This window comes from Thamnophis elegans, chromosome 6 (assembly GCF_009769535.1).
Source record: "Thamnophis elegans isolate rThaEle1 chromosome 6, rThaEle1.pri, whole genome shotgun sequence".
Lineage (NCBI taxonomy): Eukaryota > Metazoa > Chordata > Lepidosauria > Squamata > Colubridae > Thamnophis > Thamnophis elegans.
The window spans coordinates 2154438-2177641 of NC_045546.1; the positions used below are offsets into that span (position 1 = coordinate 2154438).

Below are 23204 nucleotides of genomic sequence, written 5' to 3' on the forward strand. Positions count from 1 at the left end.
AGTGCCGTTGTAACTTTGAATAGTCGCTAAGTGAATGGTTGTAAGTCGAGGAGTACCTCTGTTGGCTCACCGATGCTGGAAAGCGGTTCTTTGAAGCGTCTTAAGGACAGGACAGTTTTAATAAAAATTTTCCCCAAAAATAGCCTACAGTTCATTTACTGAAGACTACAGCTGGTGCAGAACGCAGCCGCGTGAGCGATATGGGGTGTATCTAGATACACCCATGTTACACCTATCCTCCGCGAGCTGCATTGGCTCCCCATTGGTCTCCGGACGTGCTTCAAGGTGCTAGTCGTTACTTTTAAAGCCCTACATGGTTTAGGACCTGGCTACCTGAGAGACCGCCTCCTGCCACTTACCTCCCAACGACCAATAACATCACACAGGTTAGGCCTCCTCCGGGTGCTGTTGACCGGACAATGCCGGCCGGCGACTCCCCGGGGGAGGGCCTTCTCTGTAGCTGCGCCGGCCCTGTGGAACGATCTACCCGTAGAGATCCGGACCCTTCCCACTCTCCCGGCCTTCCGCAAAGCCGTCAAGACCTGGCTGTTCCGGCAGGCCTGGGGCTGTTGATTGATATCCAGCCCCGCTTAGATGGAATGGGTGATGTGAATTTTAATATTGTATTTTTTATTTCTATTATTTAAACTTAAAGTGTTTCTTGTCTTCTTGTGAGCCGCCCAGAGTCCCAATGGGAGTGGGCGGCATACAAATTCTATTAAACTTGGAAACTTGACTGCTCGAAGTTACAACGGCACTGAAAAAGCGACTTGCGACCGTTTTTCACACTTAACGACTGTTAAGTTGATCACAGGATCAAAATTTGGATGTTTGGCAACTGATTCATATTTATGACGGTTGCAGCCTCCCGGTGTCAAGCGACCTTCTGACAATGGGGGGAAGCTACCTGAAGAGCGGCAGGGATTCGCTTAACAGCCGTGGCAAGGAAGGTCGTCGAATGGGGCTAAACCCATTGAACTGTCTTGCTTACTGTTGGAAATTCTGGGCTCGTCGTAGGCCGAGGACCGCCTTGTCCGTTTGAGGCGCCTGGACACGTTCCCTCCCAAGTGTGGCTCTTCAGCCGAGTAGGAGGAAGCTGTCAAAGATGAATCACCTTGTGACTTACGTCAAGGCTCCCTCACCTAGAAACCTGATTACCTGAATGTGGGTGTAGTAGCTACGAGATAACGATCGGCCGGTTCTCAAAACTGGGCCATCCTGCAGGATGAACACGTGGCTGGGAATGCTGGTTTATCCAAAGTGCAAAGCCTAAACGCAGTTTCTCAAAATTAGAACAGCAGTCTGGGGGAAAAGGACTTGACAAACTCTCCTGCCAGCTCAGTCAGTCCCTTTGCAAACATTTCTTTCCACCTGAGTAAGGTCCCTGCCTCGCTCTTCCCTCCACGGGCCTTTGGTGGACAATAATGGTCCAGGTACCCTTGCAAGCTGAGCAATTATTATTCTAGGAGAAACGGGGAGGAAAAACATTCGTGAAATCCGGTGTTTTAAGCGTCCCAGCCTTCCCTTTTTTTGCGACTCTCTTTCAGGGCAAATCCTGTAGCAATTTCATATTTGCAAGAGGGAAGGCGATAATATCTCTCTCTCTCTCTCACTCTCTGCTAAGTCTCCTATCTCTCTCTCTCGATCTCCATTTCTGGAATTGCTTAGACTGAAAGCATCCGTACCTTCGGGTGTGGAGAACTGAGGGCAGGGAAAGAATGCAGCGGTTTTGCTTGTTGGTTTGCTTTTATTTTATTTTTAATTAATTCATTAATTGATTGTTTTTAATTATTAATTTCATTTATGTATTTCTTATTTTTATTCGTTATTTTTTATAATTTTATAATTTTGTATAATTTTAATTTTTAATATTTATATATCCATCCATCCATCGATATCTTCTTCCTCCCTCCCTCCCTCCCTCCCTTCCTGCCTTCCATATCCCTATCTATCTATCTATCTATCTATCTATCTATCTATCTATCCCTCAGTATCTACATCTATCCATCCATTCATCTCTATGACTGTCTGTCTGTCTATCCCTCAGTATCTACATCTTTCTGTCCATCTATCCATTCATCTCTGTCTGTCTGTCTGTCTATCTATCTATCTATCTATCCCTCCCTCAGTATCTACATCTTTCCATCCATCCATCTCTATGTCTATCCATCCATATCTCCTTCCTTCCTTCCTTCCATCCATCCATCCATACATCCATACATCCATCCATCTAACTTCTGTGAATCTATCATCTATCCCTTAGAATCTACATCTTTCCATCCATCCATCCATCAGTATCTCCTTCCTTCCTTCCTCCTATCTATATAACTTCCTTCAATCGATCTATCGATCTATCATCTATCCCTCAGTATCTACATCTTTCCATCCATCCATCCATCCATCCGTAACTCCTTCCTTCCTTCCTTCCTTCCTTCCTTCCTTCCTTCCTTCATCTATCTATCTATATTTCCTTCTATCGATCTATTGCTCTATCTATCATCTATCTCTCAGTATCTATATCTTTCCATCCATCCTAGTTGGACGATAGGCATGTGTTTCTCCCAACCATGTTTAAACTCAGTTACTGGCCTACTTATCTCTGCTGGAAGCTGGTTCCAGGTTTCCACCCTTCTTTCTGTGAAACTCTCCCCTTTCACGTGCCTTTTGGAGTTCCCTCCTGTTGATGTGAAGCTATGCCCTCACCTCCTCGATTTTTGCTCAGCAGTGAAAATGCTGCCTTCTAAAACCTCACTCACACCCTTGAGATGTGTTTCTTTTGGCCTTTTCCTGGACAGCTGGGTGAGTTTTGAAAATGCAGACATCCTGCAGACTTTTTTTTTCCCTATGGGTCAAAAGATAGATCTCGGTTTCTGCCGTGCTTTCGTTCTACCCTCTAATTATTCTATTAATACTGTCGGTGCTTGTTCAAATTCTTGCAAAACATCAGATGCAGTTAGCAATTATTCTTGGATGCAGCTAGCAGGTTATTGGCCTCCTCGGTTGAATGCCAGGAGGGTGTAATTTGAGCCAAAAAAAGTGTGTAAATCCATTCCCAAAATGTTGGTAAATTCAGGTGTAAGATCAGCAAATTCCTTAGCTTTTTTTAAAAACTCCCCCTGGGATTTCCTACGGGCACACACTTGCCAAAACTCTCTGCAACAACAACACAACAACATGGACATCCGAAGGTCTGTGAAATCAGGATTGGCAGCTGGTCTGTTTTCTTTGAAGCTGAAATCTTCTGGCACTGGAATATTGGCTGGAGGATAAATGCATATCCCCTGAATAGCAGGGAAGAATCTTGAAAATGTGAGTTTGTAAGCCCAAAATAGCAAGGCCATCAATTTCATTTTTCTTAGCCAAGTTAGGACAGCTCATCCTGGATTATTATGTCTGTATGTCTTTTTTTTTTAAAAAAAGAAAAAGAGTTAATCAGCTATTTATTTGTGTGGGTACATAATCCATGGCGAGAAAAATAAGATACCCTCAGAAACTCAGCTTTTGGGGGTTTAATGGATGTGTTATTTGGGGAAAAATCAAAGGACAAGAGTATAGATATTTTTGTCATTGGCTTGATCAGGGGGTTAGACTAGAAGACCTCCAAGGTCCCAGCTCTGTTGTTCTGTTAGATAGGTGAATATATAGGATAAAAATATACTGATAATATTGCATAAACTGCTTGTAAGCAACGGCGTGACGTTGTCGTGGTCATAATGAAAACTTGATGGAGGCATATTGTCGAAAAGATAGCGGAAGTGCAGTGGAGAAGAAGGCGGTGGGGATCATGGAGGTGGCAACACCGCAGAAGAGACGGCCGGGAAAGTTTCAAGATCTGAAAAATCAAAATGGAAAGAGTAGGGTGCCATTAAACGTGGTGCCAGCGTTTAGGGTTGCACTGGGGACCGCGGCCAAAAAAAACTTGGGTGGCATTTAGAAAACCCGTGCGTTGACGAAAAGCCCCACCTGCCATCTTGCAAATGGTCACACAGCTTGGATTTACACACACACACACACACACACACACACACACACACACACACACTGCGCAGATACATTAGGGCATCCTTTCGTAAATTTTAAATTTAATGAATTTATATGCCGCCCAATCCCGAAGGACTCCGGGCGGCTTACAAAATACAAGGCTAAAAAGATAAAAAAGTTAAAAATAAGGAAAGAGAAAAACAGATTAAAAAGCAACACATCATACACTCAATCTAGGTGGGGCTGGACCTCGTTCATGAGGTCAACAGCCCCAGGCCTGCCGGAATAGCCAGGTTTTTGTGGCCTTTTGGAAGGCCGAGAGAGAGTGGGGAGGGTCCGGATCTCTGGGGGTAGATCGTTCCACAGGGCCGGAGCAGCTACAGAGAAGGCCCTCCCCCGAGGAGTCGCCAGCCGACATTGTCCAGTCGACGGCACCCGGAGAAGGCCCAACCTGTGAGATCTTATCGGCCATTGGGAGGTATGCGGCAGGAGGCGGTCTCTCAGATATCCAGCTTCCCTTCAGACAATGTGGGTACTCCATCCCTGGAGGTTTTTAAGAAGCGGTTGGGCAGCCATGCGTCTAAAGTGGTCTAGGGCCCTGATGGGAAACCCATGGGACGCATGCCACGGCGGGCACCTGGAGCCATCTCTGTGGGCACACGAGCTGTCGCCCAGGACAGCTCCACTGTGCATGCGCCTCTCGCTGGCCGGCTGGTTTTCGGGTCTCTACTGGGAGACATGTGCACATGGCGTAGGGTTCGAGGGGGGCGCGCTCACTTGTGTGGTGGTGGGGTGATGTGGCTCCCCCTCCCCACACCCCGTTTTTGGTCCCCAGAAGGCTTCAGGGATGCCTGCTAGCATCAAAACGGGTCTCGTGTGCATTAATGGGGTGGGGCTTTGAGGGACATTAGATGCACACACTTTTGCCACCCGAGGACACTTTTGAACCATCATATTTTGCAACAACATACTTCTTCTCCCTTCCCCCTTCCCTCCCTTCTTCTCTCCCCTCCCGTAGGCCCGGGTGTCCGTTGAAGGAATTGCTTGCGGAAAGCCAGGCTTCGAAAAGTGGGGTGGGAGCGCGGCCGATGGTTTTTGTGTTGCTGCACGCGAGCTGTTGGGTGCTGGTGTGCATAGAGACGAAGGATTTGGGAATTGGGGCCTTTGATCCGTGTTCGTGGATCCTGGTTTTTTGTAAATTGGCCTGACTTCCCTTAAACTCCCCTGAAGACGTTACCTAGCCTGGTAATGAAATGTTTGAAAACCAACCCGCCAGCTCACAGGCTAAACCAGGGCTCTCTAACCGTGGCAACTTTCAGACTGGTGGACTTCAACTCCCAGGGTGCCTCAGCCAGCAAAGGAACTCTGGGAGTTGAAGTCCACCGGTCTTAAAAGTTGCCGAGGCTGCTCCAAACTACTTGCTGATTGTGACAAACCATCATCCTCAGAGGTTTTACGACCGCTTCGCGCCCGCGGCAGAGGCGCACTGCGCTTGTGCGCTCAGTTCAATGTTAATTGTTCTTCACCCATGTGCATTACAATTCACAGTGAACTCTGCACGTGCGCGCATTACTCAACAACGTGCCAGCAATGGCGACCGGGGAGCCGGTTCAGGGGCGCGGCCAGCCTGCGTTGCTGCTGGTCCTCCACCCCTGGCCAAAATAATTCTCCCCTCTGATCATCATAATATTCATGCTGTATTCTTGGCAAGCCACAGGGAAGCGGTTCCTTCCCTTTTTCTAGGCTACCATGCTGGGACGTCCCATTTGTGTCCCATCCGAATCCCGATCCGTTCGCACATTCCTTCCCTTTGGTAAGTTCAGCCGAAATGGCCAGAGGCTCCCTAGGTGGCGTGGCTGGTTTTTGAGAGCATTTCCTCACTTCACTTTCCTTTCACATAACTTAAAACCTTCTCGCTTGCCATGCCATTCACGTTGCCTGCGGCTTCTAAGATACCCACTTCCAAAACCCACTTCCCCCCTCCCTTTTTAAAGTCTTGTCATTAGTATTTCTCTGCATTCCTCTTTTAACGACATCTTTTCTTTCCCCTCTTTCGTTAACATTTAACATTTTCGTTAACTAGCCGAGGTGGCTCAGTGGGTAGAGTGCAGCACTGCAGGCTACTTCAGCTGACTGCTACTTCAGCAGTTCAGCTGTTCAAATCTCACCGGCTCAAGGTTGACTCAGCCTTCCATCCTTCCGAGGTGGGTAAAATGAGGACCCGGATTGTTGTTGGGGGCAATATGCTGACTCTGTGAACCGCTTAGAGACGGCTGAAAGCCCTATGAAGCGGTATATAAGTCTAACTGCTATTGCTATTGCTATTTTTATAAGCGTCGTTTTATCCTATGCCTATTGCACAATAGAGGGACATGGCGAATCAGTTGCTAAGACGCCGAGCTTGTCGATCAGAAAGGTCGGCAGTTCGAATCCCTGACGCCATGTAACGGAGTGAGCTCCCATGACTTGTCCCAGCTTCTGCCAACCTTGCAGTTCGAAAGCACATGAAAAATGCAAGTGGAAAAATAGGAATCACCTTTGGTGGGAAGGGAACAGCATTCCATGCGCCTTAGAAGGCGTTGAGTCATGCCGGCCACATGACCATGGAGATGTCTTTGGACAGCGCTGGCTCTTCGGCTTTGAAACGGAGATGAGCACCGCCCCCTAGAGTCGGGAACGACTAGCACATATGTGCAAGGATACCTTTACTTTTACCTATTCCGCAATATCTTTCATCTTTTTTTTTTCAACGTGCATTCTCTTTTATCCATTTTTTCCTCCCTCACATCCTCTTTCACTTCCTCATTCCACCAAGTGTCGTGTTTCATAACTCCCATTATTGTGGTTCCTGAGAGTTTCCCACTTTAGTTCCAGCATGCTTCCACGTTAACTTCCTTATACCCAAATTCCACTCATTCTGATCTACTGTAGATTAGATTAATTGAGAAGACTTAATCTGTTTCCTAATCCCTTTTTTGTTTTTATTTTGGGCACTCTTCCTACAGTCATCCTCTTTCTTTCCTTGAGGTAGTCCTCAACTTACAACCTCAACTGAGCCCAAAATTTCTGCGGCTACGCAAGGCAGTTGTTAAGTGAGGTTTCGGCCCGTTTTACGACCGTTCTTGCCACAGTTGCGAAGTGAATCACTGCACCATTAAGTTAGTAATGGTTGTTAAAGGGCATCTGTCTTCCCTCTTCCCTTTGCTTCTCAGAAGGACGCAAAAGGGGATCATGTCACCCTGGGACACTGGCCGTCATAAGTGTGAATCGGTTGTCAAGTGGGCAAATTTTGATCGCGTGACCCTGGGGATGCTGCAATGCCCATGAGTGTGAAACACATAAGTCACTTTTTTTCAGTGCCGTTGTAACTTTGAATGGTCACTAAACGAATGGTTGTAAGTGTGGGACTTCCTGTATATTATCTTTTTTTCCCCTTTCCTATATGTCCATTTTTCCAACACCCCCCCCCCAAAATGGCTGTCCTATCTTAAAAATATCTTCTTATCCTTGAATTCTCCCGTAATTATCCCAGTCTGTCCTTAAAAGCAATAAAAGTGAACACGGTTTTAAATTTAGCACAATTACACAGCTGGGAGGGACCTTAGAGGTCTTCTAGTCCAACCCCCTGCTCAGGCAGGAAACCCTGTACCATTTCAGACCAATGGTTGTCCAATCTCTTCTTGAAAACCTCCAGTGTTGGAGAACCCACAGCCTGTGAAGGCACGTAGTTCCTTATAATATCCTTTATAATATTAAATATAATATTAAAGTGTTAATACCACTTTATAATGCTTTGGTAAGGCCACACTTGGAATCCGGCATTCAGTTCTGTTCGCCACGATGTAGAAAAGATGTGGAGACTCTAGAAAGAGTGCAGAGAAGAGCAAGAAAGAGGATTAGGGGACTGGAGACTAAAACATATGAAGAACGGTTGCAGGAACTGGGTATGTCTATTTAATAGAAAGAAGGACCAAGGGAGACATGATAGCAGTCTTCCAATATCTCAGGGGTTGCCCCAAAGAAGAGGGAGTCAAACTATTCTCCAAGGCACCTGAGGGCAGAACAAGAAGCAATGGGTGGAAACTAATCAAGGAGAGAAGCAACTTAGAACTGAGGAGGAATTTCCTGACAGTGAAAACAATTAATCAGTGGAACAGAAATTGCCTCCAGAAGTTGTAAATGCTCCAACACTGGAAGTCTTTAAGAAGATGTTGGATAGCCATTTGTCTGAAACGGGATAGGGTTTCCTGCCTAGGCAGGGGGTTGGACTAGAAGACCTCCAAGGACCCTTCCAACTCTGTTGTTCTGTTCTATTCTATTCTATTCTATTCTATTCTAATATAAACAAATGTATATTCATTGCTTTCCCCTAAAATCATATATTTGAAGAACAGAGATTTGTGCGAGCTGATGCATCTCTGTTGTCCTATCCTTTTCTCCGTCAGGAGCCTGTGTTTTCTCATCTTGTTCATTGTGACCACGTTGTGTAGCTTTTTCCCCGAGGTTCCTTCGTTCAGAAGGTGGCAAGCAGTCTCCAAAACTCACCCTTTCCTTCCATTGTTGACTGCTCACTGGAGCATGATCTACTTTTGTATTCACTCATAGAGCTGTCTGGATTGGCCCCAATTCATGCTTCCCCAAGTGTATTTTAGTCCTGGCATTCATAATGAAACCTGCACCCATCACCTTCCCTGTGTGCATGAACGCAGCCCCACCTTTGCTCGTGTTTCTCCCGTCCTCCTTTGCATGGAGGAGGCACATAATTGCTTTGGCTTCGTTCATTGCGCCTGTTAATTCCTGCTCTTTGCGCTTGGCTCCGCTTCGGTTCCAAAGTACAAAATACCTGTGGGTTCGTTTGGTTCTTGCACATGTTTCACGACCCAACGGGGTGATATCATCAGTCCTAGAAGAGAATGGGGTGTGAGGAGGAGGAGGAGAAGGAATTGAGGGGTCCTTGGTGCCCCCTGAGCTGGGTTGTTTTCTTGCAGACATTTCATGACCCAACTAGCTAACTTCATCAGTGCTAGAAGGAGGTAAGGTTTGAGGAAGAGGAGAAGGGGAAGGAATTGAGGGGTCCTTAGTGTCCCCTGAGCTGAGTTGTTTTCTTGCAGGCGTTTCATGACCCAATTAAGTAACATCATCAGTGCTAGAAGAGAACGGGGCTTGCGGAGAGGAGGAGGGATGTGGGGTCCTTGATGCTCTCTGAGCTTGGGGGTTTTCTTGGAGACGTTTCATGACCCCACCAGCTAACATCATCAGTGCTAGAAGAGGGTTGATATACACGTGGCTTGCCCTGTCAGTGTTGGTGGGAGCTTTCTGGTTGGTTCCTTAATTGGGCTGCTGTTTACGGTTTGAACCGTTAGTCTGATTTGGTGGGCTCCTTGATGGGGGCTTTGGCTACTTCTGGATTGTTGATCTGGTATTAATTTTGGCGTTAATCTCTGCTTACCTGGGTGTCGATTGCTGGTCCGTAGGCGTTTTGCTCTTTCTCTTCTTCCCTTTTCTGCCTTTGGATATTCTTTCTTGTGAATGGCGTGTAGAGGTTGTTTATCTCTATGTACCTGTGGATGGCTGATTGGTCTGTGTGCCAGTCTTCCAGGAAGGATCGGTTGAGGACGCTGGACGTTTTCACATGAAATTTGGGGATGGGGAACCTTTTTGGTGCCAAATGCCCAAAGAATGCACACCCCCAAAATGCAAGGAAACCCACCCCCTACCCCCCGCGCATGTGCTCTGCCGAGGTGGCGCAGTGGTTAGAGTGCAGCACTGCAGGCTACTTCAGTTGACTGTTAGCTGCAGTTCGGCGGTTCAAATCTCACCGGCTCAGGGTTGACTCAGCCTTCCATCCTTCCAAGGTGGGTAAAATGAGGACCCGGATTGTTGTTGTTGGGGGCGATATGCTGACTCTGTAAACCGCTTAGAGAGGGCTGAAAGCCCTATGAAGCGGTATATAAGTCTAACTGCTATTGCTATTGCTATTTTGGTTTCTGGGTTGCTGGAGGAGGCCTTCCAGGCCCAATATGGGCGTGGGGAGGGTGGTGTGCATGCAATGCGAGCAACCCCCCCATGCATGCATCCCCCACATGTGCCTCTTGCATGCGCGGCAGAGACCAGGAGACCAGCTTGCCAGTGGGAGGCGCGCACACATGCGCGGGTGAGCTGGGCCGGGCCGACAGCTGGCGTGCCCGCAGAGAAGATTCTGCATGCCACCTGTGCATAGGTTCTCCATCACTGGGATAGAGGTTGACGAAGGGCAAGGTTTATTCAGATCAAAGGCACGTTCAGCAATGCTATCTATACCTGTGTACCGTCGCCAAGCCCAACTTTTATTGCACTTTGTAGGTGCTCTTTGATTGATCGTGATTGTTAATTTTTAAACATCCCGGGGTCGCCCGTTATTATTCCCATCCGTGAGTCCTGGCGTCGTGGCACAGAAGCGGGCATGAAACTGAAAGAGTCCTCAGCCGTGCACTTTCACTTTGTAATGTGTTTATTTATTTATCCGTTCCCCCTCAGTTGCGCCCAGCCAAACGGGCGCACAGCTAATGATACCCGCCTAAAATCTATTGAGAAAAAAGAAACAAAGAAATTAATGACATTCTGCATTGACCTTAGCTTCTTCTTGCTGAGCTAACTTTAAACAATTTAAATCATTCCTGATCTTAAGCATAGGCTAACTGGAATTTCTTGGTCCCGTATTTATTTTGTATATAGTCAATCCATTTTTTCCAGTCTCGTTTATATCTCTCATTTGAGTGATCTTTAAGATATGCCGATATTTTAGCCATCTCGGCTAAGTTTGTGACTTTCAATGTCCATTCTTGAGTTGTAGGCAAGTCTTCCTTCTTCTAGTATTGCGCCACCAACAGTCTCGCTGCCGTTATTAGGTGCAGAATCAAGTTAGTCTCTACCACTGTAAAGTCAGTACCTATACCTAGTAAGAATAACTGGGGAGTAAACTTTATCCTTCTTTTAAAGATATTTTGCATAACCCACCATATTTTTATCCAGAATGCCTTAACCTTTTGGCAGGTCCACCATATATGGAAATAGGTAGCATCGAGAATATCGTTTTTATCACCGTCTGCAAACCCAGCCATTGTGTCGGGCGACCTTGATGCTGCTCGAAAGTGTGATGCGTTTGAAATCCTCTTCTTTGTCAGCTGCTGTGGCTTTTGTTGTTGTTGTTCTTGTCTCGACTCAATCTTATCTTCCAGCTTGGCGGTCTTCTGCGCCACATTGTTGTGATTGCAGCATCCAAAATCTCCTCTCCCCCCCCCCCAATACACACCCAATTTTTTTTTTAAGGCTTACATTCGCAACGTTTCGTGTCACTCGTATCGGGAGACGCCTGTGATGGCCCGAGTCCTCTCAGCCAGTGAAAATGGGCTCCCGAGGGTCCGTTTCCGGCTGCGACTTCCTCTCGCAACCCTCTCCCAGGTCAAACGGTGTTCGGGAGGCTCACTGTTTCCAGGATAGCCCCGAGGGCCACATCTAAACACCCCACAGGCTGGATCCGGCCTCCGGGCCTTGAGTTGGGACACCCCTGGCTTAGAGGAAATAGAGGCACCCTGGGGCTTAGGATCATAATGGAGGATGGCATTGCAGTTGCGGTGGTTGTTAAAACAAGTCGTGACACGAACCCGCCTGATTTTATGACCCTTTTCATGGCGGTTGTTAAGTGAACCCATTCTGCCAATGAGTATTTGTTGCCAGAGGGCGAGAGAGAGGGGGGGAGAGAGAGAGAGAAAGAGAGAGAGAGAGAGATACAAAGTGTGTGTGTGTGTGTGTGTGTGTGTGAGAGAGAGAGAGAGAGAGAGAGAAAGAGTGAGATTGATGATAGATAGATAGATAGATAGATAGATAGATAGATAGATAGATAGATGAGAGAGATAGGTAGATAGAGATAGATAGAGAGATAGATAGAGAGATAGATAGATAGATAGATAGATAGATAGATAGATAGAGTGAGATAGAGAGAAAGAGAGAAAAAGAGAGAGAGGAGAGAGAGAGCGATAGAAAGAGGGGGGGAGAGGGGTCAGTATAGATACTGAGGGATGGATGGGTTAGGGTTAGACAAGCCCTTCCACTGATTTTAAAATATAAATGAAAATAAATTGATTCACCGCATTCATTCATTCATAAAATTTATATTGCTGCCTATTTGCACATTTGCAACTCCTTTTCTAGCATTGATGATGTTCCCTAGCTGGGTCATGAAATGTCTGTAAGAAAACTCCCAAGTTCAGAGAGCACCAAGGACCCCACTGTCATCGTCTGCTTCCTCCTCCTCCTCCTCCTCCTCCTCCTCCTCCTCCTCCTCCTCCTCTAACCCCACCTTCCTCTAGCACTGATGATGTTACCTATCTGGGTCGTGAAATGTCTGTAAGAAAACCACCCAGCTCAGAGAGCACCAAGGACCCCACAGTTGTTCTCCTCCTCCTCCTCCTCTTTCTCCTCTTTCTCCTCCGCAAACCCCACCTCCTTCTAGCACTGATGATATACCCTAGCTGGGCCATGAAACGTCTGGAAGAAAAACCCCCGAGCTCAAAAAACGCATCAAGGACCCCCCCCCAGAGCTCAACCCAGAGCTACCAATATTTCCCTCTGCTCCCCTCCTCGGTTTCCCCCTAGCGATGCGCAGGAGAGCCTGGTGCATGGGGCAAAGCCCGACAGCCGACCACATAGCCCTCCTTTAGCCTTGAACCTTACTCGGCCTCCCTTATATCAGCCTCCTTTGCATAACAGGACGTGAATCAACAGCCAGCCGGCCGCAACGCTTCCCCTCCTGTGGAGATTGGTTGCGTTGGCTGACTGGTAAACTCGCTTGTAAAACGTGGCATGCGCCGCTTCAGGGCGACCTTTGAGACCTGGGGCCAGAGAAAGCAAGCAGTTGGCAAACCTTCGGCAGCTCTCAAAACCACAGGCAGTCCTCGACTTACGACCGCCATTGAGCCCAAAATGTCTTGGCTGGGCAGGACAGCTGTTAAGTTTTAAAGAGGGGAGACATTTGTTAGGTGAGTTTCTGCCTCGTCTTGCGGCCTTCCTTGCCACAGTGGTGAAATGAATAGCTGCGCTGTTAAGTGAATCGCACTGTTGTTAAGTGAACTTAGGACCTGCTTTTCACACTTAACGACCATTGCAGCATCCGTAGGGGTCATGTGATTAAAATTCGGAGCTGACTCGTATTTATGACGGCTGCAGCGTGCCAAGGTCATGTGATCCCCTTTTGCGACCTCCTGACAAGCAAAGTCAGCGGGAGGAAGGCAGATTCACTTAACGACCAGGCTACTAAGTTAACAACTGCAGTGATTTGCTTAACAAACATGGCAAGAATGGGGCAAAACTCACTGAACAATTTTATCACTTAGTGTTCTGACTGAGGCTTCACAAGAACCTGAAAACAAAAAACTCTGCTCCTTTGCATCCAGCAAAGTCTTTCAAGGGAGGATTTACGGTCACAGACCTTATCTGGCTTGGAGTGCTGCCAGGCTGATATCTGCAAAACCTGGCAAGGAGTCTTGGAGAATCAGGAGCCAATGAAGCGAACTAATGGTCTCCTGCAAACTCCACTCCCCTGACAGAAGAGATTCTAAAAAAATTTGAAACCCACCACTGAGCAAAAGCCTGATAAACAGTCTTTCAAAGGTGAATTTATGACCACACACCTTATCTAGCTTGGAAAGCTGCCCTGTAAATATTGTCCAAAGGCCGTGCTGTGCAAGGAAAAACTTGGCACAGAGTCTCTGAGATTCACGGACAGATATTCACACTCCTGAAACGAAGAAATGAATTGTTTCCTGCAAAAGCCCACTCCCCTTTCGCTCCTCTTTTATTTCCTCTGGAAGGGGCTGTTCATCATCCATCTGTGGCCTTACTCCCAAGTCGACCCCTGTTCCTTAGCTCTTCCCTTCATTTGGCAGCTCTGCGCATGCGCGCACTGGGAACAGGCTCCAGCTGTTCTTCTGCCCCACTGATGTCCGACTCCGAAGGCAGCTGATAACGATCGGAAATACGGACCAAAATTCCCTCCCAAATTCCCAAGTCCCTATTTGACCTTGAAGGAACATCCTGGCCGGATATTACCCAAATCATATAGGCAGATTCTCCATGTGTAACAAAACGTATTAGAGCCTGCGAGTGTTTTTGTGGTTCCCTCCTTAAGATGCGCATAATCGCACGTATCAAGAGACAAAACCTGCGGGATAGAAAGATATAAAACCATTTGCGATGAAGGACGCTTAGCTTTTTGCTCGCTTTCAAATGCAAAGCTCGGCGATTCTCCAGGGAATCTGAACATCGACCCGGCTCTGGAAATATGAATTAGAAAGGAAGATCAGAAATGGGCCGAGAAATTCTCCTGGATGTGCATGCTTCTTCATGTTCGGCTTCCTGAAGACACTAGTGAACAATTAGCGGTGGGTCCTTTGTGGATTTGGTTGTGCAGTTCTTGATCAAAAGTGCCTGTGAAATGGGCGTGTTTAAGGGGAAAGGGGAACACGGAGGCCTGGATGATGGTTTTGTGTCATCAAACCGCTGTCAACCCTTAGGAATGATGGAGTTGGGAAAATTAATTCGAGGCATTAATGGGAAAAGGGCATGCACGGACACTTCCACGGGTGACATCCGGAAATTGGTGTGAGCCAGGTTATGAAAATGAGATTAAATGAGCAAATTCAGACTTGACACCGCACATTTTTTTCCTATCCCTGAACATTTCGGTTCCTTTTGTGTTTTGGAACTGACTCACCGCAAATCATCAAGTGTCAAATAAGCGTGTGAAGCAATCCTAGTGAGTTTGAAACCCAATGCCGTTGTTAAAATTAGAATGGCGTCTGGCTACTGCCTTGTGGGATCCGTGGATGGATGAGATGCTTCTTGCTGCCTTAGGTGACCCCAGTGTAGAGCAGGGTGTTTTTAACCTTAGAAGGGACGTGGACTTCAACTCCCAGAATTCCCCCCCAGTCCTCTCCCCCTTCCTTCCTTCCTCTCTCTCTTTCTCTCTCTCTCTTTCTTTCTTTCTTTCTTTCTTCCTTCCTTCTCTACTCTCTGTCTTCCTCCCTTCCTTTCTCTCTCTCTCTTCCTTACTTTCTCTTCCTTCCTTCCCCCCTCTCCGTCTTCCTTCCTTCTTTCTTCTCTCTCTTTCTTCCTTACTTTCTCTCTCTTACTTTCTTCCTTCCCCCCTGTCTTCCTTCCTTCCTCTCTCTCTCCTTTACTTTCTCTGTCTCCCGTCCTTCCTTCCCCCTCTGTCTTCCTTCTTTTCTCTTCCTTCCTTCCTTCCTTCCTTCCTTCCTTCCTTCCTTCCTTCCTTCCCCTCTCTGTCTTTCTTCCTTCCTTCCTCTCTCTCTCTCTCTTTCTTCCTTACTTTCTCTCTCTTTCTTCTTTACTTTCTTCCCCCCTCTCCATCTTCCTTCCTTTCTATCTCTCTTTCTTCCTTCATTTCCCCTCTCTTCCTTCCTTTCTCTCTCTTCCTTTCTCTCTTTCCCTCTCTCTTCTTTGCCTCTTCCTTCTTTCCTCTCTCACTTCCTTTCTTCCCCTCTCTCTCTTTCTTTCCCCCTCTTTCTTTCTTCCTCTCTCCCTCCCTCCTCTTTTCCCCTTCCCTTCCCTTCTTCCATTCTCTTCCTTTATTATGTTTCAAGCAACTCAAGACGGCAAACGTATCCAACACACCTTCCTCCTCCTATTTTCACCACCACCACAACAACCGAGAGCGAAGGACTGGCCCAGAATCACTCAGCCGGCTTCCGTGTCTAAGGCGGGGACTAGAATGCCTCAATCTCCTGCTTTTTAGTCTGACATCTTAACCACGACCCCAGGGGTGTCAAACTTGATTTCATTGAGGGAGCTGCCTCGGGGTTGTGTTTGATCTCAGTGGGCTGGGTGGGGGCATGGCCAGCTCAACATTACTCATATCGGGGGCGCCTATGGCAGATCAAGTGCTTTGCCAAGGTGGCGCAGTGGTTAAATGCAGCACTGCAGGCTACTGCTAGATCAGCAGGTCAGCGGTTCAAATCTCACCGGCTCAGGGTTGACTCAGCCTTCCATCCTTCCGAGGTGGGTAAAATGAGGACCCAGATTGTTGGGGGCAATATGCTGACTCTCTGTAAACCGCTTAGAGAGGGCTGAAAGCCCTATGAAGCGGTATATAAGTCTACTGCTATTGCTATTTGCCAGCGAAAACAGGCTCCCGAGCTCCGTTTTCTGCTGGGACAGCCTCCTGCAAGCCTCTGCCAGCAGTTCGCAGCGCAGCCCCGCGGGCCGGATCTAATCCCCCCGTGGGCCAGATCTGGCCCCAGTGTTTTGAGTTTGACACCCCCCTGAATTAGACCAAACTCCTGAACATGTGATGGGTATTAAACCTGTAGTATCCTTGACTTTGGTAGATAAGAGGGTTTTTTTAAAAAAAAAAAAATAGTTAATTGAATTGCTCCAAAGTACATTGTTTACCAACCTTCAAATCGGAGACCTGCAAGAGTCAATAGAAACAGGTTATACTGGCAAATCAGCCAAACGGATATTTTCCTGGTCTGAGAATCTGGAGACATTTAAATTACTGGACGTTCACAATGATTAAAGGCCTGGAGGCTAAAACATAGGAAGAACAGTTGCAGGAACTGGGCCTGGCTAGTTTAGGGAAGAGAAGGACCAGGGGAGACATGATAGCAATCTTCCAATATTTGAGGAGCTGCCACAAAAAGGAGAGGGTCAACTTATTTTCCAAAGCCCCCCGAAGGCCAGACAAGGAATCATGGACGGAAACTGACCAAGGAGAGATTCAACCTGGGAATAAGGAGGAATTTTATGACTGTGAGAACCATCAACCCATGGAAGAGAAGTTGCCTTCAGAAGTTGTGGGAGCTTCATCCCTGGAGGCTTTCAAGAAGAGACTGGACTGCCATTGGTCAGAAATGGTGTAGGGTCTCCTGTTTGGGCGGGGGTTGGACTAGATGAGCTCCAAAATCCCTTCCAACTCTGTTCATTCAATGGAATAGAAGTTGTCTTTGTAGGTTGTGGGGGCTTCATCCCCCCCACCCCTTGGAGGCTCTCCAGAGGCCGGAAACTGCCCGTTTCCCAACTTCCGGTGGGTCTGTTTTTCACCCTCCCCAGGCTCCAGAGGATTTCTAGGAGGCCGAAAAATGGCCCAACACACAAACCAGATGTTTGGGAAGTCCATTCCTGAAGCCTTCAGAGGGTGAAAAACGGCGGAAAATCAGCTGCCCTCCAGCGCGCTGGAGCTGACAGGGAAATGCTTTGCCTCAGAAATGGCTCCTTGTGCCACCTGTGGCACGCCTGGCATAGGCTCGCCATCACGGCCCTATACCATTTCAGACAAATGGCTGTCGAATTCCTTCTTCAAATCCTACAGTGATGGAGCAACCACAACTTCTGGTGGCAAGCTGTTCCAGTGGCTAATTGTCATGTCAGGAAGTTTCTCCTCCGTTCTAAGTTGCTTCTCTCCTTGATTAGTTTCCACCCATTGCTTCTTGTCCTGCCCTCAGATGCCTTGGAGAATAGTTTGACTCCCTCTTCTTTGTGGCAACCCCTGAGATACTGGAAGACTGCTATCATGTCTCCCTTGGTCCTTCTTTTCATTAAATCAGACATATCCAAAATTCCTGCAACCGTTCCTCATATTTTTGAGCCTCCAGTCCCCTAATCCTCTTTGTTGCTCTTCTCTGCACTCTTTCTAGAGTCTCCGCATCTTTTCTACATCGTGGGGACCAAAACTGGATGCCGTATCCCAAGTGTGGCCTTACCAAGGCCTTATAAAGTGGTATTAACCCTTCACGTGATCTTGATTCTCTCCCTCTGTTGATGCAGCCTAGAACTGTGTCGGCTTCCCTTCAAAACAGAATGAAAATGTCAGAGGGGAAATACATTTCTCTACGCAGCTTTCCTTCACAGCAAATATTAAGTTTGAATGCATGCATATAAAACAGCAGCGATGAATACATGTGTGTAATGTCTAACAGATGCTTGGTGCGTGTGTGTGTATGCGAGCAAGCAGGCCCTTTTTCGGATTTTAATGAGTTTTTACAGAAGGCTTTTGTTAATGCATAATGCCAAACATTCCCCCCTCAAAAACAGCAAGCAACAACAAAGGGGGAAAGAGAGGCTCTCTGCTTGAATTAAACTTTTAGATCCGAAATTCTTGACATCGTACAAACGCCAAGGTTGCTCAAGAAAAGCGGCAAATGTTTTAGATCAGTTATTTTATGTCCCCCCCCCCCTTTCAATCCTTTTTTTCTCCCTCTCGCCTAGTAGACGCTCCTGGGAAATCTTGCTTGCTTTAAACCTTGTTTCTCTTGATGTTTCTGTAATAAAAGTTCTGATTCTCGTAACAGGGCTCCTGGGGTTAAAAAAAACAGCTTTGTAAATGTGTATTCTAAGGACGGCCGCTGGAAGGGAAAAAACCAACAACCCCACAAGGACATAAAAAGCAGAGGCCGATGTCCTTTGGTGTCGCTTCTCCTCCCCGTCACGTCTGTCTTCTCACATGAAAAGATTGAAACGCAGTCGCTAATCCGGGCTGCCATTAAGGAGCAATGGGGTTAAAAAGCAAGAGTTGCAGCGAGTCCTCGATTTACGACCACGTTGGGACCAGAATTTCCATGGTTAAGTGTTGTGGCCCAGCAGGAGCCATTGGAGCTGCCACCAGACTCCGACAGCGAGGGGCCCTATGAGTCGGCCCTGGAGGATGTGGAGGACCCTGGACAGGGTTCCAACTCTGAGCTGGGCGCAGAGAGGCTGGTTGGCCACCAGGAGGCGCCTGAGCCTTGGACCAGTGGGGAAGAGACGAGAGAGTGATCCGGACGCCAGCAGTGAGTTGTTCCTGGATGCACGCCATCAAAGAGCTAATAGGCGTCAGGAACAATTACGCAATTACAGGAGGTGATTGCACTCAGCTGGTGGTAATTAGGCACCTCTCCAGACTATAAAAGGACTGCTTGTGCACACGCCCCTTTTGCAGAAGTCAACACATTAACTAATGTTGGATGAACAGTATTGTGAGCTTGGCAGGCTGTGTTGGATTGCTGCCAAGGACCTGCCGGTCTGTGAATAAATTCTGTAAAGTATCTTTGGCTTGGAGTGTTTTGGTGTGGGACGAGGGGGGTCAAAACAGTTAAGCATGGCGGTTGTTAAGTGGATCACATTAGAATTTTGCAAGCTTTTTTTTTTTTTTTTTGCTACGGTGGTTAAGGGAATCACTTCAGTCCTTCACTCTTAGGAATGGGGTGAGGTCCACACTACACAGTTTAAGGTTAAAGTTATGGGGATTTGAGGATATAACAACAGAGTCAGGTAGAGCATTCCAGGCGTCGGCCACTCTGTGGCTGAAGTCGTATTCTCTGCAATCGAGTTTGGAGCGGTTTCCCTTGAGTTTGTATCGATTGTTTGCCCAGGTATCATTGAGGTTGAAGCTGTTGAAGTAGTTGCTGACAGGTAGGGCATTGTAGCAGACAATTTTGTGTATAATCAAGGAAGCTTTATGTGCAAAATTCAGTAACCCAGAGAAGGAAACGGAGACTTAATATTAGAACCGGGGGGGGGAGGGGGAAATCCTGAAAGATGCCCTAAGCACTTTGCAACACCCTCTGTGTGGTTGCGCATGCCTTGTGTGATGAACAAATGTACACCACGCTGCCTTGAGTCAATAATGCTCGAATCACCTTTGGTCAACATGTAGGTAATGATTTCCAGTGGTAACCACTAAAGGCGCACGGAATATTTCTTTCTGTTCCTGCATTAAAATAGGGCCTGCATTGCTTGAGCCTAAATCCCTCATTGGATGTTGACCGTTTCTCCAGTTTTCTATAACCGAGGTATCGATGGGTCCTTGGTGCTCTCCGAGCTTCGCTGTTTTCTTGCAGATGTTTCATTACCCAAGCTAGGTAACGTCATCAGTGGGAGGAGGAGAAGGGCTGTAGGGTCCTTGGTGCACTCTGAGATGGGTTATTTTCTTGCAGACGTTTTATTACCAAACAAGGTAACATCATCCGCGCTAGAAGGGAGTGGGTTTTGTGCTCTGTTTATATATTAGTAGCTTGCCCTGTTTGTGCTTGTGGGAGTGTTATTGGTTGTTCCTTGTGGTGCTTCCTGGTGGTCCCTTGTCCCTATATAAACAGAGAACAGTCCTCCTCCTCCTCTTCCCTGCATACCCCCTCTCACTTCTAGCAGTGATGATGTTACGTTCTTGGGTAATGAAATCTCTTCAAAACAACCACCCAGTGCAGAGAGCATCCACTCCATAGTTGTTCTCCCCCCCTCCTTCTCCCCCTCCTCCCTAATCCCCACTCTCCACTATCACTGATGATGTTACCTAGTTGGGTAATAGAGAGAAGACTCAGAATAACTTTATTGTCACTTTGAATATATGCTAATCGGCATACATTAAAATGAAATTTCATTGCATGCAGCTCTCAAAAGAGTCAGCCCCTCCAATATACACTACATAAACATGGCAAAAAGATAGATAGATAGATAGATAGATAGATAGATAGATAGATAGATAGATAGATAGATAGATGATAGATAGATGATAGATAGATATAGATGGATAGATGATAAAGATAGAGAGAGAAAAAGATGATAAAGATGATGATGATAGATAGATAGATAGATAGATATAGAAAGATGATAAAGATAGAGAGAGTGAGAAAAAGAGAGAGATGATAAAGATGATAGAGAGATAAGATAGAGATAGGGATGTTGAGAGATGATAGATAGATAGACAGACAGACAGACAGACAGACAGACAGATAGATAGATAGATAATTAGATAGATGATAGATGATAGATAGATAGATAGACAGACAATGATAAAGATGATGATGATAGATAGATAGATATAGAGAGATAGATGATAAAGACAGAGTGAGAAAAAGAGATATGATAAAGATGATGATAGATAGATATAGAGAGATGATAAAGATAGAGTGAGAAAAAGAGAGAGATGATAAAGATGATAGAGAGATAGATAAGATAGAGATAGGGATGTTGAGATAGAAAGAGAGAAATAGATAGACAGACAGACAGACAGACAGATGATAAAGATGATGATGATGATGATAGATAGATAGCTAAAGAGATGGAGAGAGATATGGAGAGAGAGAGAGAGAGATGATAAAGATGATAGATAGATGACGTAGATAAGATAGATGGAGATAGGGATGTTGAGATAGATAGAAAGAGATAGATAGATAGATAGATAGATAGATAGATAGATAGATAGATAGATAAAGAGATGGAGAGAGATATGGAGTGATAGATGAGAGAATGAGAGAGAGAGAGAGGGACGGAGAGATGATAAAGATGGTAGGTCGATAGGTAGATAGATAGATATGCATATGCTCATATACCCACATATATTACATGATACAGAAACAACTCAAGTCTAGTTCAGACGCATAAATGTACGTGGCGAGAAAAACAAATCTTGTGAGTGAGTGAAACGTCTGCAGGAAAACAACCAAACTCAGCATTAAGGACCTCTGATTTCAACCCTAAGCTACAAATATTTTCTTCCATCAGTACAAAATATCTATGCTGGGGCAACACCAAGATAGGGCAGTTTGCGGGGATGAACTTCAAAAGCCAGCCCTGGACCTGAGTTTTCCCTCTCACCAATTCATTTAAAATTGATTTAATTTCTTACCTATTGGACACACCTGCTTAAAACTGGAGGTTGGAAATGTCATTTTGGGGGGGGAGAGGGGTTCCCAAATTCATCCACGGGAGATTCAATGGTTGCTGAGCCGCTGCTGACCAATCATTGAGCTGTGTTTTTCTCCTTCGTCCGTTTCTTACTGCCGTCCGTCCATCCGAGCCGATTTGCAGTGATCGAACTGGGGGCTTATGAGGGACTTGGTTGTGTTTCCGATCTTCCGGCTTTTGCCCCGTGATTTCTAACGATGTTTTCTTTTTCCTCTTGTCTTTGCTGTAGGACGTTCAGCCAGAAGAAAGCAGCGATTGAGAGGGAATATGCACAGGTAAGGAACAGAATATTGCGGCTGGTTGTCAAAGTGGGGTTTTTTTGGGGCATTCTCTTCCTTGCAGACTTTAAAAACTTGCTGTTGGCATTAAATTCTTTAATTGGCCTGTTGCAGGTAATCCTCATCTTGCAGCCACCCATTCATCCACTGTTTAAAGCAGGGTTCTCCAACCTTGGCAACTTTAAGCCTGGAGGACTTCAACTCCCAGAATCCCTCAGCCAGCATGGGAAATTATGGCCCTTTCATGACTTGTGGACTTCAACTCCCAGAATCCCTCAGCCAGCATGGGAAATTATAGCCCTTTCATGACTTGTGGACTTCAACTCCCAGAATCCCTCAGCCAGCATGGGGATCTATGGCCCTTTCATGACTTGTGGACTTCAACTCCCAGAATCCCTCAGCCAGCATGGGGATCTATGGCCCTTTCATGACTTGTGGACTTCAACTCCCAGAATCCCTCAGCCAGCATGGGAAACTATTGCCATTTTACGACTTGCGGACTTCAATTCCCAGAATTCCTTGGCCGGACATGCTGGCTGGGGAATTCTGGTAGTCCACAGGTTTTAAACATTGTGAAGTTTGGAGACCATTGATCTAGTCCAGGGGGTGGCCAACTAGGGGCCTTTTTTTTTTAACCTGTAGACTTCAACTCCCAGAATCCCTCAGCCAGCATGAGGAATTAATTCTCTTTGTTGCTCTTCTCTGCACTCTTTCTAGAGGCTCAGCATCTTTTGTACATTGTGGTGATGAAAACTGGATGCATTACCTCAAGTGTGACCTTACTAAATGTTACCGTTTAATGATATACCAGTATGCCGGTTGTTTAAGTGAATTTTAGCTGGTATAGACCCTTGGAAAGAAAAATTAGGGTGTTTTCCTGCTAACTGCTTAGAACAGTGTTTCTCAAACTTGGCCACTTGAAGATGTCCGGACTTCAACTCCCAGAATTCCCCAGCCAGCGAATGCTGGCTGGGGAATTCTGGGAGTTGAAGTCCGGACATCTTCAAGTCGCCAAGGTTGAGAAACACTGGCTTAGAGTATGTCTATAGAGCATTTGATTGTTTTGTAATAAAGAATTTGCTTTTCTAGGCAGGCTTATTCTTCTGCCAAATCTATGTGTTACTTTTGTGGTTTCCGCCTCCTTTCTAACAGTCTGCCAATTGTCAATTTTTTTTTTCAAAATCTTTTTTTTTTTAATATACCCTCTTTTCTTAAGGCAGAAGAAATGTA

The 23204-nt window shown here is 46.4% G+C and overlaps 1 protein-coding gene across 1 annotated transcript in view; it reads left to right on the forward strand.

Annotated features, from left to right (window-relative positions):
- FCHSD2 (FCH and double SH3 domains 2) overlaps nt 1-23204 on the forward strand; it is a 90523-nt gene that overhangs the window by 17277 nt on the left and 50042 nt on the right. The window contains exon 3 of the mRNA XM_032219693.1: nt 21926-21971. Within this exon, the coding sequence (XP_032075584.1) occupies nt 21926-21971 (46 nt within the window). The remainder of the gene's footprint in view (nt 1-21925; nt 21972-23204) is intronic.